We start from the raw sequence: 15,645 nt of genomic DNA, 5'->3' as shown, positions 1-15,645 counted from the left end.
AGACAACTAGTTTAAAAAAAGAAGAGTTTTCTTGTTGGTTACACACAGTATTTCCGATGTTGGATTTATTAACTAAGGTGGCACGTTGCTCATATCCGATGTTGAGGTGGTCAAAGGATTTATATTGTTTTGTGAAGGTGGAGAATGGCCAAGGTTGCTTTGATTGTGTTGAGATGATGCCATTGCACTAGGGAGGATAAAGACCGAGAAGGCCACTTTGTGACCGAATGTATGGTAGTTGGCAACATCGGTTTGTATGTGAACTCAGAGATTCATGAAGATGCCGATCTGGTGGGCAACAAGAAATGAAGAAACAGGGTATGTTTTCTTTGTGCATTAGAATTGAAGTCAGTTACTATAGCGATACTAGGGTAGCCTTATCTCAAGCTTGGCTGTTGGCGTCCTGGGTTAGACTATTCATAAGCCTAATCTATTGGGATCTTTAGACTTTGATAAAGACTTGGTTACTCCCATCATGGACATAACAGGCTGGTAGAGGTGGTGCTTATCCTTGGCTTGGGTTTGGCAGGTGTACTGATCCTAGGAGTCCTAGATTGCGAGAGTTAATGTCTGCAGATCACATGGCATTTGTGGTGAGTGGCACATGGACCTCCCATTGGCAAGAGTTTTACAGGTTGGAGAGGGAGATCCAAGGGAGGGGAGGTCTTGAATTTTATTAGTTGAATTTTGTGTTTTATAGATGCCATAACCTCATACATGACCCTTAGCTTTTGATTGCTTCAGATGATGCATTCGCTGGAGGCCTTTTTTGAATCATTATTATGCTAATTTCTCCCATCATGTAGCTCTCTTGGCAAAGGCCATTTCTATCCAACAATTTAGGTGATAAGGCAGTCCTTATTTGGATAAATGATGAAAACGAGCACTGTATGATTGGTGTTTCTTTTCAAAGGAACGTAAGATATTGAGTACCTAAATTTATTCTCATTTCTAATCAATTTGAAATGTTTTAGAATTTATTCCTTTCTTTAAAATGCCAAATTCACAAGTTTACATGCTTAAAATAAAAACACATTTTCTATACACAAAAAAGGACGCTTTTTATGGACCTTTTTTTGCAGTCTTTTACTTAATCCTGTGTGAGATGTTTCATGCAATTGGTCTGGATCCAAATTGCTGGGCTTGGATATTGCAGAGTCCTAACTCTAGGTTTTCAGCACTGTGGAAGATGAATTACTCGTGGAGCCAGTGGATGCCCCTGAAATCTTGGATGATTTTGAGCTTGGGGAGGTCGATACCTCAGAAATTAAGGATAGGGAGGTCAACAAGCAGAAGTTGAGACGGCGCATTGAACAATACAAAGTACGTGCTTTTGACTCTGCCCCTTTTTGGCAAGAGAAAGATTTGATATCTGGAGGCTCTATTTATACATCAAAGCTGTTGCTAAGGCCCTTAAAAATTTTGCTTTATAATGCTTGCATACTGCAAACAGCATTGTCTAGATCAGAGTATGTGCTCACATAATTAAGTTTACAGGATGCCCTTCTGAGCTCTGTTGTGCATTTTGCTGTAGTCCATCATGTGCATATGTGTGCCAATGACCTGATTGAAGTTTAAAGGAAAATTTTCAGCTTAGGGTACTCTTGAAGTTTTGTTGGCTTTCTATGTTAGAATTTTGATTGGTATTGCTTATAGAAACTTGATCTCTTAAAATTTTCAGCTTAGGGTACTCTTGAAGTTTTGTTGGCTTTCTATGTTAGAATTTTGATTGGTATTGCTTATAGAAACTTGATCTCTTTGCTCCTCTTGAAAGGCTTGGATAGATAGGGTGATTTTTATGAAGGTAACGTTTTCTTTCAGCATTTCCAAACTGGTGGTTGTTTGTGGTTAGATGGCAGTCAGAACATGCATGATTAATGAATAGTGAATTGAGTGAGGACTGTTTAATTTGTGTCTAATGAAGCCGGGGATAAGTTTGAGTCGAAGCGCTAGCATCCTGCAAAAGACCGAAGGGGACTAATGTGAATCTAGGAGGTATGGAAAGAGGGAGGGCCCGTCCATCATCCCTGGCATCAAGAACCTGCTCTTGGCCCTCCTCTAGCCCACACAACTCATCTTGTGGTGGTCTCCCTGCCTTAGTCCTCTTTCTTACCTTCAGCAGTGTATTTTATTCTGAGGATCGGGACACCAAACAAATCTAGTTCTGTCCTTTTGATGATTGGGGCTGTAGCCCAGTAAAGTTGAGTGTGTCCCTTCTGATTCTTTGCTGGATGGAGTCTGTTGCTGGAAGCTCTATGTGGTTTTGGAGCAATGATAGTGGTGTTGGTACTTTTGGGAACTGTACATGTATTCATTTGGGCTGCATGTATACATATATAAATGTAAATATAAACAAACAAATAAACAAATAAATAAATAACTTTAGGTTTGGATAATGTTCTAGCAGGTTTTGGAATTTGAGGGGCTAAAGAAATGGAATCTAGCAGAGACACACTGAGTGCACTCTATCTCATTGTATGGTATGTTCCTCCCTTGTTCACCCTCCCTTCTGCTCTCTCTCTCTCTCTCTCTCTCTCTCTCTCTCTCTCTCTCTCTCTGCTCCCATTCACTAGGGGATCTCCTCATACAGATACTGTTATATGCTGATGATATAGTCCTCATATCCTCTTCAGCGGAGGGACTACAGACAGATCTGGAGGCCTTAGAGGTGTTCTGCAGAGAGAGAGATCTGATGGTCAACCTTGGGAAAACTAAGGTTATGATCTTCAACACCTCACGAGCAATGACTAACCGACTCACTTTCACCTATCGCGGTGAACCAGTGGATATAGTGCAGTCATAAACATATGTGGGAGTAGTCTTCACAGGACCCATCTGTTGGAATGGTCACCTCCCCATTTGTAATCCCCCATATGAGGAGAGCGTGGGGAAGGGAGACCTAGGGCAGAAGATGCCCAGAGAAGAGAGAGGGAGGGGGCTGCCACATGGGCAGCACCTCACAGCCAATAGAGGAGGATCCCTAAAGGAACAGTACGAGACCTGCAGCAGCCTGATTGTGGAGGGATTTCCAGCAAGGACAGACGACGCTTCAGTATGGAGAAGGTACGGAATGCATACGTGGCTGTACTGGGCTGGTATAGGCCTGGCAGGAGGCAAGGATGCTGCAGCAGGAAGGCGCCTGCATGAAGGAAGATGCGGGGCAGATGGCAGAGGCTATGAGTAGGTGTGAGGCCTGCAAAAAGGCCCTGAATCTAGTGCAGTAGGGCCCTGGCCAGTGGCGCAATGCCACGTGGCAGGTCTGCCCTGCAAATGGCCTGAAGGGGCCTAGTTTTGTGAGCCCATGGGGAGGGCTGTGTTGGAAAGGTCACCTCCCCATCTGTAAGCCCCCATATGAGGAGAGCATGGGGGGGGTGAACCTAGGGTTTGAGTGTCTGTCACATGGGCATCTGATTGGATGCCATGTGGGCAAGAATCAAAGAGATGGTGGGTACCTGGAGCTAGGATGGATCTGCAGTAGCAAAAGGCGAAGCAGTAGCCAGCACAAGGAACCGGTACGGCGCAGTACACGTGGCTGGGAAGAGGGCTTGGCAGAGGCACAGACATGGCAGGGAGTGCAGGCCCAGATCTGCAGCAGGAAATGTGACTGTCAGTGGGCAGGAGGCAGGCCTTTTATAGGCTGGATACCTGCCTTGAAAGGAGGGCCAAAGGGCCCTGGAAGTTTGGGCCAGAAAGCCCTGGGTTGTGTGCCTTATAGGGCTGGACCAGCCACAGACTGGTCGGCCAGTCTGTACCAGGCTGGTCGGTTTTTATCAGCCCCCCCTGGGGCCTATATAAAGAGGCCATTCAGGCGTCATTTCAACATCACTGGCAGCAGCAGATCCAGAGCAGAAAGGAGCAGCAGGCAGCCACCCTCTGGACCTACATTCAGGAGGATAGAGAGGTGCTAGCAGGGCTGCAGACTTAGCCAGGAGGCTGCCCACCTAGGCTGGTTTCCAGACAGCAAGGTGGAGAGGATCATTCTAGACAGAAAGTTTACTTACGCTCGAGGTGGAGCACGCGGACTCTAGTCTAGAGACCAGTAGATAGGAGAAGGACTTTGTGGTAAGATCAGAGGACCACACCATTGGTGGGACTCTGGATCTGTCTCTCTTGTATTGTGTCTATAGTTGTGGACGGAAATATATTATTTGGTGGTTTCTCTATCTAGTTTGGTTCATTGTCTATTGATGAGTCTGCACACCTATTGAATGCACATAAGTAAAGAAGTTTGTGATTCCACACCCACACCGCACATTGTGTGAGCTCCTGGGCATTATTTCCGCTGCGTGTACCCTCTGTTGGGTCTTTTCTAACATGGTATCAGAGCCCAAGTAGGAGGTTCACAGGTGTGGGAGCTTGAAGGCAGGGACCTTGTTGAAGGACGACCCTGATTCAGAAGCTCTAGGGAATTGACTTCCACGACTGGAGGATTGTGCCCTTGCGAGAAGGAGGGTGACTCAGGTTCAGTCAGGTGCGTTCAGAGTTTTGGTTTACTGAAATTGAGTTTGGTTGACTTTGCTGTGTGGTATATACAGCAGAGATGTCGACATCTACAGCCTCTTCAGCCCCTGCTTTCCCTTCCTCCTCCTCCAGTTTTCTCTCTTTCACTATCCCTAACTTTGGAGAGTCTGGGAACCTGGACGGGACGAATTACCCGATCTGGAAAGTGAAGATCCGGAGTCATTTAGTGGCTCGAAAGTTGTGGAAAAGCTAATGTGGTCATCGAAGAGTTGTTCCTGGTGACATCACCGAGTGTTACCGAGGTCAGGTATGTTGATCCAGAAATCACAGTAAAGATGTCTGACATAGAGATGTGGGTCGACGAGGAGTCAGATGCCTTTGTGAAGGTGAAGGACAGTATGGAGCGCTTGGTACCTTCTAGGTGTGTGGCTGTTGACACTGACACGAGGGTGGATTCCATGGACAGCCCTGGGGTCTCATGGTCAGATGGATGCTGGACTTCAGAAGGGGATAGTACAGGATTACATAGGATCTTGGCGGGTGCCTCATTGAGGTACAGGGTTTGCTTTCAGAGCGAACATTCAGGCAGTACAACAGTCTGGTATGTATTTGATATTCTGCATTTGAGCCTTTATAGCATGCTGTGGAGAGACTCTGCTCTTCATTTGTCTCAGGTGATAAGAGATAGGAAGGAATTGGCCTTCTTCGAAGGCAGAAGGGGAAGTATTGGTGCTTCTTCAAATCTCGAACGCAGATTGCTAGAAGGTGGTGGACAAAGAGTACTGAAGCCAGAAGAGTACCTGCTTGAGAACTCAGCGAGAGTTCATGGTCCAGGTTATCTGGAAATATTCATTGGTTGCAGACCTTGCCAAAGGAAGGACGGGTTGAAACAGACCCTCAGAGCATGGTGCCTGGAAGACTCCAGGTTGTTCACTCATTATGAGGGGGACGACTGGAAGATCGTGACGGCTGGATTGATCGAGTTCAGAGGCGGGAATGTGACTGAAGGAGGTGGTACCAGGAGGTGGTACCAGAGATGGACCTGTGTACCAGGATGGTGTGCGGAAGCGGAACCGGACCTGGTGGAGCAGGAGCCACTGGATGCAAAGCCAGGAAAAGATTTTGACACCGAAAGGTTCCAGAGGACTACGACCAGGGAGTTACTGGAGCATCTTCATCGACGTGTTGGTATTGGGCTGAGATGTGTCGGTGAGAGGGGGTGTTGGAAAGGTCACCTCCCCATCTGTAAGCCCCCATATGAGGAGAGCATGGGGGGGGTGAACCTAGGGTTTGAGTGTCTGTCACATGGGCATCTGATTGGATGCCATGTGGGCAAGAATCAAAGAGATGGTGGGTACCTGGAGCTAGGATGGATCTGCAGTAGCAAAAGGCGAAGCAGTAGCCAGCACAAGGAACCCGTACGGCGCAGTACACGTGGCTGGGAAGAGGGCCTGGCAGAGGCACAGACATGGCAGGGAGTGCAGGCCCAGATCTGCAGCAGGAAATGTGACTGTCAGTGGGCAGGAGGCAGGCCTTTTATAGGCTGGATACTTGCCTTGAAAGGAGGGCCAAAGGGCCCTGGAAGTTTGGGCCAGAAAGCCCTGGGTTGTGTGCCTTATAGGGCTGGACCAGCCACAGACTGGTCGGCCAGTCTGTACTAGGCTGGTCGGTTTTTATCAGCCCCCCCTGGGGCCTATATAAAGAGGCCATTCAGGCGTCATTTCAACATCACTTGCAGCAGCAGATCCAGAGCAGAAAGGAGCAGCAGGCAGCCACCCTCTGGACCTACATTCAGGAGGATAGAGAGGTGCTAGCAGGGCTGCAGACTTAGCCAGGAGGCTGCCCACCTAGGCTGGTTTCCAGACAGCAAGGTGGAGAGGATCATTCTAGACAGAGAGTTTACTTACGCTCGAGGTGGAGCACGCGGACTCTAGTCTAGAGATAGCCAGCAGATAGGAGAAGGACTTTGTGGTAAGATCAGAGGACCACACCATTGGTGGGACTCTGGATCTGTCTCTCTTGTATTGTGTCCATAGTTGTGGACGGAAATATATTATTTGGTGGTTTCTCTATCTAGTTTGGTTCATTGTCTATTGATGAGTCTGCACACCTATTGAATGCACATAAGTAAAGAAGTTTGTGATTCCACACCCACACCGCACATTGTGTGAGCTCCTGGGCATTATTTCCGCTGCGTGTACCCTCTGTTGGGTCTTTTCTAACATGGTATCAGAGCCCAAGTAGGAGGTTCACAGGTGTGGGAGCTTGAAGGCAGGGACCTTGTTGAAGGACGACCCTGATTCAGAAGCTCTAGGGAATTGACTTCCACGACTGGAGGATTGTGCCCTTGCGAGAAGGAGGGTGACTCAGGTTCAGTCAGGTGCGTTCAGAGTTTTGGTTTACTGAAATTGAGTTTGGTTGACTTTGCTGTGTGGTATATACAGCAGAGATGTCGACATCTACAGCCTCTTCAGCCCCTGCTTTCCCTTCCTCCTCCTCCAGTTTTCTCTCTTTCACTATCCCTAACTTTGGAGAGTCTGGGAACCTGGACGGGACGAATTACCCGATCTGGAAAGTGAAGATCCGGAGTCATTTAGTGGCTCGAAAGTTGTGGAAAAGCTAATGTGGTCATCGAAGAGTTGTTCCTGGTGACATCACCGAGTGTTACCGAGGTCAGGTATGTTGATCCAGAAATCACAGTAAAGATGTCTGACATAGAGATGTGGGTCGACGAGGAGTCAGATGCCTTTGTGAAGGTGAAGGACAGTATGGAGCGCTTGGTACCTTCTAGGTGTGTGGCTGTTGACACTGACACGAGGGTGGATTCCATGGACAGCCCTGGGGTCTCATGGTCAGATGGATGCTGGACTTCAGAAGGGGATAGTACAGGATTACATAGGATCTTGGCGGGTGCCTCATTGAGGTACAGGGTTTGCTTTCAGAGCGAACATTCAGGCAGTACAACAGTCTGGTATGTATTTGATATTCTGCATTTGAGCCTTTATAGCATGCTGTGGAGAGACTCTGCTCTTCATTTGTCTCAGGTGATAAGAGATAGGAAGGAATTGGCCTTCTTCGAAGGCAGAAGGGGAAGTATTGGTGCTTCTTCAAATCTCGAACGCAGATTGCTAGAAGGTGGTGGACAAAGAGTACTGAAGCCAGAAGAGTACCTGCTTGAGAACTCAGCGAGAGTTCATGGTCCAGGTTATCTGGAAATATTCATTGGTTGCAGACCTTGCCAAAGGAAGGACGGGTTGAAACAGACCCTCAGAGCATGGTGCCTGGAAGACTCCAGGTTGTTCACTCATTATGAGGGGGACGACTGGAAGATCGTGACGGCTGGATTGATCGAGTTCAGAGGCGGGAATGTGACTGAAGGAGGTGGTACCAGGAGGTGCTACCAGAGATGGACCTGTGTACCAGGATGGTGTGCGGAAGCGGAACCGGACCTGGTGGAGCAGGAGCCACTGGATGCAAAGCCAGGAAAAGATTTTGACACCGAAAGGTTCCAGAGGACTACGACCAGGGAGTTACTGGAGCATCTTCATCGACGTGTTGGTATTGGGCTGAGATGTGTCGGTGAGAGGGGGTGTTGGAAAGGTCACCTCCCCATCTGTAAGCCCCCATATGAGGAGAGCATGGGGGGGGTGAACCTAGGGTTTGAGTGTCTGTCACATGGGCATCTGATTGGATGCCATGTGGGCAAGAATCAAAGAGATGGTGGGTACCTGGAGCTAGGATGGATCTGCAGTAGCAAAAGGCGAAGCAGTAGCCAGCACAAGGAACCCGTACGGCGCAGTACACGTGGCTGGGAAGAGGCCTGGCAGAGGCACAGACATGGCAGGGAGTGCAGGCCCAGATCTGCAGCAGGAAATGTGACTGTCAGTGGGCAGGAGGCAGGCCTTTTATAGGCTGGATACTTGCCTTGAAAGGAGGGCCAAAGGGCCCTGGAAGTTTGGGCCAGAAAGCCCTGGGTTGTGTGCCTTATAGGGCTGGACCAGCCACAGACTGGTCGGCCAGTCTGTACTAGGCTGGTCGGTTTTTATCAGCCCCCCCTGGGGCCTATATAAAGAGGCCATTCAGGCGTCATTTCAACATCTTTTGCAGCAGCAGATCCAGAGCAGAAAGGAGCAGCAGGCAGCCACCCTCTGGACCTACATTCAGGAGGATAGAGAGGTGCTAGCAGGGCTGCAGACTTAGCCAGGAGGCTGCCCACCTAGGCTGGTTTCCAGACAGCAAGGTGGAGAGGATCATTCTAGACAGAGAGTTTACTTACGCTCGAGGTGGAGCACGCGGACTCTAGTCTAGAGATAGCCAGCAGATAGGAGAAGGACTTTGTGGTAAGATCAGAGGACCACACCATTGGTGGGACTCTGGATCTGTCTCTCTTGTATTGTGTCCATAGTTGTGGACGGAAATATATTATTTGGTGGTTTCTCTATCTAGTTTGGTTCATTGTCTATTGATGAGTCTGCACACCTATTGAATGCACATAAGTAAAGAAGTTTGTGATTCCACACCCACACCGCACACTGTGTGAGCTCCTGGGCATTATTTCCGCTGCGTGTACCCTTTGTTGGGTCTTTTCTAACAGGCTGCTGGGTCGGCCAGTGGACCCCACAATGGGTCGGTTTTTGAGCAGATTGGTCGACCACTAAGGGGCTGCCAGTCGGTTACTCTAAGGGGCCCTTGAGGGCCTATAAAAGGAGAGGCCTCAGGCCTCGTTCATCATCCAGCCAAGCAGCTTTGGGAGGAGCAGAAAGGAGCAGCATATCCACCATCCTTGGGCCTCTACACAGGAAGTGAAGGAGAGAGGTGTTGCTGCAGACGTAGCTCCAGGGAGAGGCTGAACCTAGACTGCCCTTCTAGGGCAGAAGGTTGCTGAGATCATCATCTTCTGGAGCAGCCATTCACAAGCAGGTTGGAGTAGTGGAACAGCTATCTTGGGGCCTACATTCACGAGGACCAAGGGGACCTGTGTGCTGCAGACAAAGCTTGGCAGGGGCTGCCCACCTAGGCTGATTCACAGGCAGTAAGGTGGAGAAGAACACACTAGATGGAAAGTCTACAGACGCTCGAGGCGGAGCACTCGGGCTCGAGTCTAGAGATAGCCAGCAGATAGGAGAAGTATCTTGTGGTAAGATCAAAGGACCACACCATTGGTGGGACTCTGGATCTCTCTCTTTTGTATTGTGTCCATAGTTTTGGATGGAAATATATTATTTTGGTGGTTTCTCTATCTGGCTGGTTCATTGTCTATTGATGAGTCTGCACATCTATTTTATGCACATAAGTTAAGAAGTTTGTGATTCCACACCCCATGCACCACACCGTGTGAGCTCCTGGGCACTATTGTCAGTCTTCCGCTGTGCGTACCCTCTGTTGGGTAATTTCTAACACCATCTTCACGATGAAACATGCAGCCTAGGCACGACTCACATGAGGGCGTAGTGCTTCGGCGAGACTAGAGTGGTAGTGTTTCTAAAGGTGCACTTCTAGGATCCACCAACGAAGGGCTGGCTTTTCGACACACTAGTGCGACCGACTGTCATGTATGCAGCACCTTTTTGGGGGTGCGATCTTTCGAGGACAGATTGGAGGAGCTTCGAGCGGCTACAAGTGACGATGGGATTCCGGATGATCCGATGTAAGCCCTCAGTTCCACATGAGATAGTACATGCAGAGTTCGCCATGACACCTCTCCAGGTTGATGCCATCTTTCAGACAGTGACTTTCATCCACAGGGTGTGGGACTTACCCCATTGGAGACTTTCGAGATTGGCCCTAGAGTCATCCAAACGACTCGCAGAGAGTGGGATAGACACATGGTATGCACGCATATCTACATGGCTTGCCAAGCACGGTATCCAGATGGATAGGCTTCCCCCTTTCAGTACAGCATGGATGCATCTCCTGAGTTGATCCCGTGACATGAGATCAACCATATTATATGGTTAGACCTCCTCCAGCTTCATACATCCCGGACTTGGGGGGAGGACCAGGAACTCCCCACCAAGACCCAGTTCTATCGCGACCACTTCCTACGAGTATCAGAGGAGCGATTCATTATCAGTATCTTGAGGATAGAGGAGTATCTCATGCACTAAGGATTGCCATTGGTCAAATGCGGGTTTCATCCCATTAGTTGAGGATTGAGGCAGGGAGAGTAGTGGGTATACCTAGAGAGCAGCGGATTTGCACGCTATGTACGCTGGGGGCGGTTGAGATAGAGGAGCATTTCCTTTGTGTTTGCCCAGCCTACTATGAGATTCGAGGACACTACCACTGTCTCTACCTAGAGGGGAATGGCTTCGGTCCTTGTCACCATTGATCCATTTTCATGACCAGGTCTGTATCGGACTTTATCTCATGGAGATGCGGCGACACAGGGAGGCACTTCTACGACAGTCAAGACCCAAACTAATGGCTCATCATTCCAAATGGAATTCCATCAATAGTAGCAATTTCCCCCTCATGAAGAGGAGACAAGTTTCTTGTAGCCCAAAGCCAGGCTGGTGATTGAGCACGTACTAGATGATTTGTGGGATGTAGGTGGGACAAGGGTGGTATGGAGGAAGGCGATCTGCAATCAACCTCATAATTGGCACAATGCTTATGTCCTTGTATATGTTTGAAGAAACGGAAGGTGACGTTTTAAAAAGTAGTGATATAGGGAGAGTTTTCAGGAAGGAGATCTAAGCAGTAGCGGCAGGAGGCAGCTGAACAGTAGAGGACTCTGCAAGGATAATAGTGTGTTATATTCTGGACTTGGGATGAATATGCCTGATCCTTAATATAAGGTGTAGTACCTTAATCATTAACTTTTGGTTGCAATGGATTGAAATAACCATCTCTGACAGGCACTTCAGATATTTTCAATATCTATTCTGTACACATCCTCTCAACAATTTTAGCCTTTTTTTGTACTGGAAATAATGGCATACAGATCCGGCTGCTGAATCCGCCTCGCGAAGCAAAAAAGCTAGTTGTACTGGATATTGACTACACATTATTTGACCACAGAACTCCAGCAGAAAATCCCCATGAGTTGATGCGGCCATGTAAGTAAGAGTTCTCCTTCATGCCTTTTCTCTGGTTTTATAATAGGGCTTGCCTGAGGACTGAGTTCTTGAGTAAATGTAATATGGCAGATCTTCATGAATTTCTAACAGCAGTATACGCTGAGTACGACATCATCATTTGGTCAGCAACAAGGTAAGGAACTATATCAAACGTGCTAGTACCCCATTGATATGTCCTAGAGATGTATTTACCTGACTGATTGGCATTAAAATATTAGGGATTGAGATCTGTGATGAAAGCAGGGCATATGATGGCTTTACTTGGTTTTGATTGCAGCATGAAGTGGGTGGAGATGAAGATGAAGGAGCTTGGAGTACTCAACAATCCTAATTATAGAGTCACTGCATTACTTGATCACCTTGCAATGATAAGTGTCCAGTCGCAATCCTCTGGAGTGTTCGATTGTAAACCTTTGGGATTAATATGGGCAAAGTTTCCAGAAGTAAGGATTTTCCTTCTTTCTATATCACTGAACAAAACTTTATTGATTACCACATACACACACAAGCACACATGCACATATATTTTTGTGTGTGTGTGTGTGTGTGTGCACGTGTGTGTGTATACACACACGCACGCGTGCGCAAACACTTTTTTTGGGTGAAAATTTTGTTGATTTATATTACAGAATCACAATTCCTAAAACGGGATGTACATCACAAGAAGATCTCAATATATGACAGATATGCATCATAGTCTATGTACTTAGTTTGCAAGCAATCATAGAAAGATTGCTGCAGAGAGTGCCTGAAGAAAGAGAAAAGTGAAAAAGTAGGATCACCAAAGACTCTATGATTTCTGTCCTTCCATAGAGTCTAGAGTGCCTAGTAGCGAACCCAAGTGAAAAATAAATCAAAATCTTGTTTGGATGGGTATATCCCAAAGAGCCAGAAGAACTTTCCAAAGGTAGCATTTGTAAATCGTATTTGCAAACGCTGCCCAAGGAAATTAAAAAAATCACGAGTATGAGAGCAATGCCAAAGAAGATGAGGCACAGGCTCCCGTGGAGCCAAACATGTGCGACAAATGGCCGGAGCAATATTCCTGCATGCTAATAGTTGCCCAGATAGAAGAACTCACAACAAAGCTCTCCGGAATTTTTTAGTTCCAAATCTGTCTCGATCTTTTCTGCCAACATTTCACAGCGCGATTCATCTGCCAAAGCTGATTCTCTTTGTGAGAAACCCATGGTGAAGGCAAAATCATTTTATATAAAGAAGAGACAATAATATGTGATAGCCTCAAAGGATGACAAGATGATCCTGGTGAAGGAAGAGTCTAGTCTTGAAAACGATCCTGAAGCTCCAATGGCGGAACGGGCTGAAAAGGCTCGAGCATTCCAGTAATAGTTTGTCACATGAAGCGGTAATGCATGCCAAGACCAAATTTTGCAGCAGCCAAAGGAAAAGAAAGGAGAGTCCCATCATCATGAATGACATCTGCAACTGAGTGGATCTCTTTCAAGCTAAGGAAATATGAATGTCTAGGCTCTTGCACTACTAATGGAGGAGTAAAAGCCTTTGACCAATGTATGCTCTCTACGGTGAGAGAGTTTCCTTGCAAAGAGTCCCGACCATGCCATTTCAAATGTGAGAGGACATGCTTCCAATCCAGTATCATATGAGAGACCAGAGGACAGCCTTTGATCTTGCCATCAACACAACCCAAAATCAAATCCCATTGTGTAGGTTGCCAATGTCCAAAAGTAGGAGTGGTGAGTTGTAAAAGCAAATGGCGTATGACAGCAGCCCAAGGCTTAGATCCTTGCAAGAACTGTAGCATCATTTTCCCCTTGTGGGCAAGAATGTGCACTTGAATATTCAGCCCCGGTGCATTTTTGGCGAACAGAGATGCTGTAGCGAGAGTAATCTCAAACTCTTCTTGCCATGTTTTGAATGCCAAAAAGTTTCGAGATAAAACATGAAAGTTCTACCTTGTTGAACATTAACAGGGGCAAGTAGAACTGAATATAAGCCACCATAATAGGTTGAACAATTTGTAACCTGACTTGTAGAGGCCAAGTTGCCAACTTCCAAAAAGGAGGGGTATTTTAATTTACCTTTTGGAAAAGATTTACCATCAAACCATGGGTTTTGGGCCATTTTCCAACTGGGGGGTGTGTTGTGGATTGGGTCATGGGGAAGGATTTGGCGGTGGCATCTTGAACCACTAATAAAAGAGTGAGGCACATGCGAGGTTTGTGTTGGTAAACTGAAAAGAAAGCACGGAGTGAACACAAACTGAGAAATCTTGCTTATGGAATGAAGAAAGATGAGGTCCTTAAGTAGGCACCTCTTACATGATCACTGACATCACTGATGACCTCAGAGCTCCACAATCATCTCCTCAATCTGCTCCTAGATTCTCTCAATCATCCTATGTGGCTTCTACCACCACCTAACTGTGCTTATGGGCACCTAACTGTGCCTCTAGCACATACACATAGAAACCAAGGTGTGCCTGAGGCATATACCTTGAGATATCCCAACAAACCCCCCCTCAAGGGAATGCCTCAGGCTACGTCAAGGATACATCTAGCACAAGGTGTCACATGTCATCTCATGGTGGTCATGGATCTATCAATGGCTAGGATCTCAAGCTAGCAAGGGTTCCCATGGGTGTAAGGTAAACAAAAGGGATACAAAAGATCTTCCAATGGTTATCTCCCCTGCATGTACATGCACACAATGTCTGCAGGAGATACCATGGAGAAAACACATACACATGGCCTACATCATATGGTGACCAGAGGTGTTTACAAAATACACAAAACACAATAGTTTATTTCATTCATTTTGGAGGACTATCCAGGTTGAGTACCTTGACTCAACAAAAGAGAGATCTGGAGCATACATAGAGAGGATTTCAAAAAGCATAATCTTCAAAGGATGCCTCATCTTGTGGAGGCACATCAACTGAAAGTAGATTGGCATTTTCTGTCTTTGAAGTTGCTTCCTTTTTGGCTCTACAAAACCTTTCATGATGATTGTTTTTGCCACAGTGTTTGCATGGATTGATTTTGAAGCAGTCCTTTGAGAGGTGATTTGTCTTCCCACAATGATTGCAAGGTGAAAACTTGCCCTTTTGGATTTTTATGGCATAGGCTGTGTCATTGCCTTTTCGGAGCTCCATGTGCCTTTCTTCTTCTTGGAGAGCAGAGATAAGACCTTCAAGATAAGGATTAGGAAGATTTTTCAAAGTGGTAACAATATGATCATAATCTTCAGGCATGCTCTTGAGCAACACTGCCATTGCATCATTTGTAGTGATAGGAGAGTTGATAGAAGCAAGTTGAGTCATAAGACTCCGCATGTAATTGACATGGGCAGCCAAAGGAGTGCCACTAACCATCTTCAATTCAAAGAAAGAAATTTTGAGTGATAATTTTGAGATGTGAGAGCTAGTACAAAAAATAATGTCAAGCTTCTGCCAAGCTTCTGAAGGAGACTCTAAGTCAGAGATATGATGAATATAATCATCTCCTAAAGCAAGAGCAATGATGCCATATGCTTTCTCCTCTCTAGCGGGATCCCTTGCCGGGCGTGTCGGAGCTGAGGATTCTCCAGCATTGGAGGCTGTTGAAGAAGAAGTTGAAGCTGGTTTGACAAGTCCCCAGAGGTTTTCCCTCATCAATGCAAATTTCACCTTCATCTGCCATGTGTGGAAGCCCTTACCATTGAACTTATGTATATTCAATATGGTAGCCATGAGAGGGTCTAACCTAGGTATTGGGCAGTGTCTTCTCTCTTACAAGGCTAGAATAACAACTGAAAAGCTTCAAAATATAAGCATTTAATGTAGCAAAGACTTGTGACCAAATTTCAATCAATGATGCTTTTTCTTACATGCTTCACAGAGGTGGCTAAATGAAAGCTTTCCAATCAAATCCAGGTGTAGCAACTCAAAGCAAAGCTGTAGCCACAATTGTACTGATGTTTTCAAAACTTCAAAACCTCAGAAATGCTAAAGTAGCATCTAATGTAGCATCACATTCACAACCTTGTTAAAATTGTCAAAATCAGAGGCCTGAACTTGGAGGGCTTGTATCTCACTCTCCAAAGCAAAGAAAAAGGGGCTTTCTGAGGCAAAAGAAAGCTCATA

General features: G+C 46.5%; 1 protein-coding gene across 2 annotated transcripts in view; it reads left to right on the top strand.

Annotated features, from left to right (window-relative positions):
• Positions 1–15,645, top strand: part of LOC147893743 (ubiquitin family protein) — a 47,672-nt gene that overhangs the window by 21,038 nt on the left and 10,989 nt on the right. For both annotated transcript variants that reach the window (XM_087385905.1, XM_087385906.1), the window contains exons 2-5: positions 1,179–1,323; positions 11,408–11,522; positions 11,613–11,676; positions 11,821–11,986. In XM_087385905.1, the coding sequence (XP_087242031.1) occupies positions 1,179–1,323; positions 11,408–11,522; positions 11,613–11,676; positions 11,821–11,986 (490 nt within the window). The remainder of the gene's footprint in view (positions 1–1,178; positions 1,324–11,407; positions 11,523–11,612; positions 11,677–11,820; positions 11,987–15,645) is intronic.

This window comes from Dipteris shenzhenensis, chromosome 15, assembly GCF_047967505.1.
Source record: "Dipteris shenzhenensis isolate YYH24624 ecotype China chromosome 15, Dip_SZ_1.0, whole genome shotgun sequence".
NCBI classification, from domain to species: domain Eukaryota; kingdom Viridiplantae; phylum Streptophyta; class Polypodiopsida; order Gleicheniales; family Dipteridaceae; genus Dipteris; species Dipteris shenzhenensis.
This window is presented reverse-complemented; position numbering and strand designations above follow the sequence as displayed.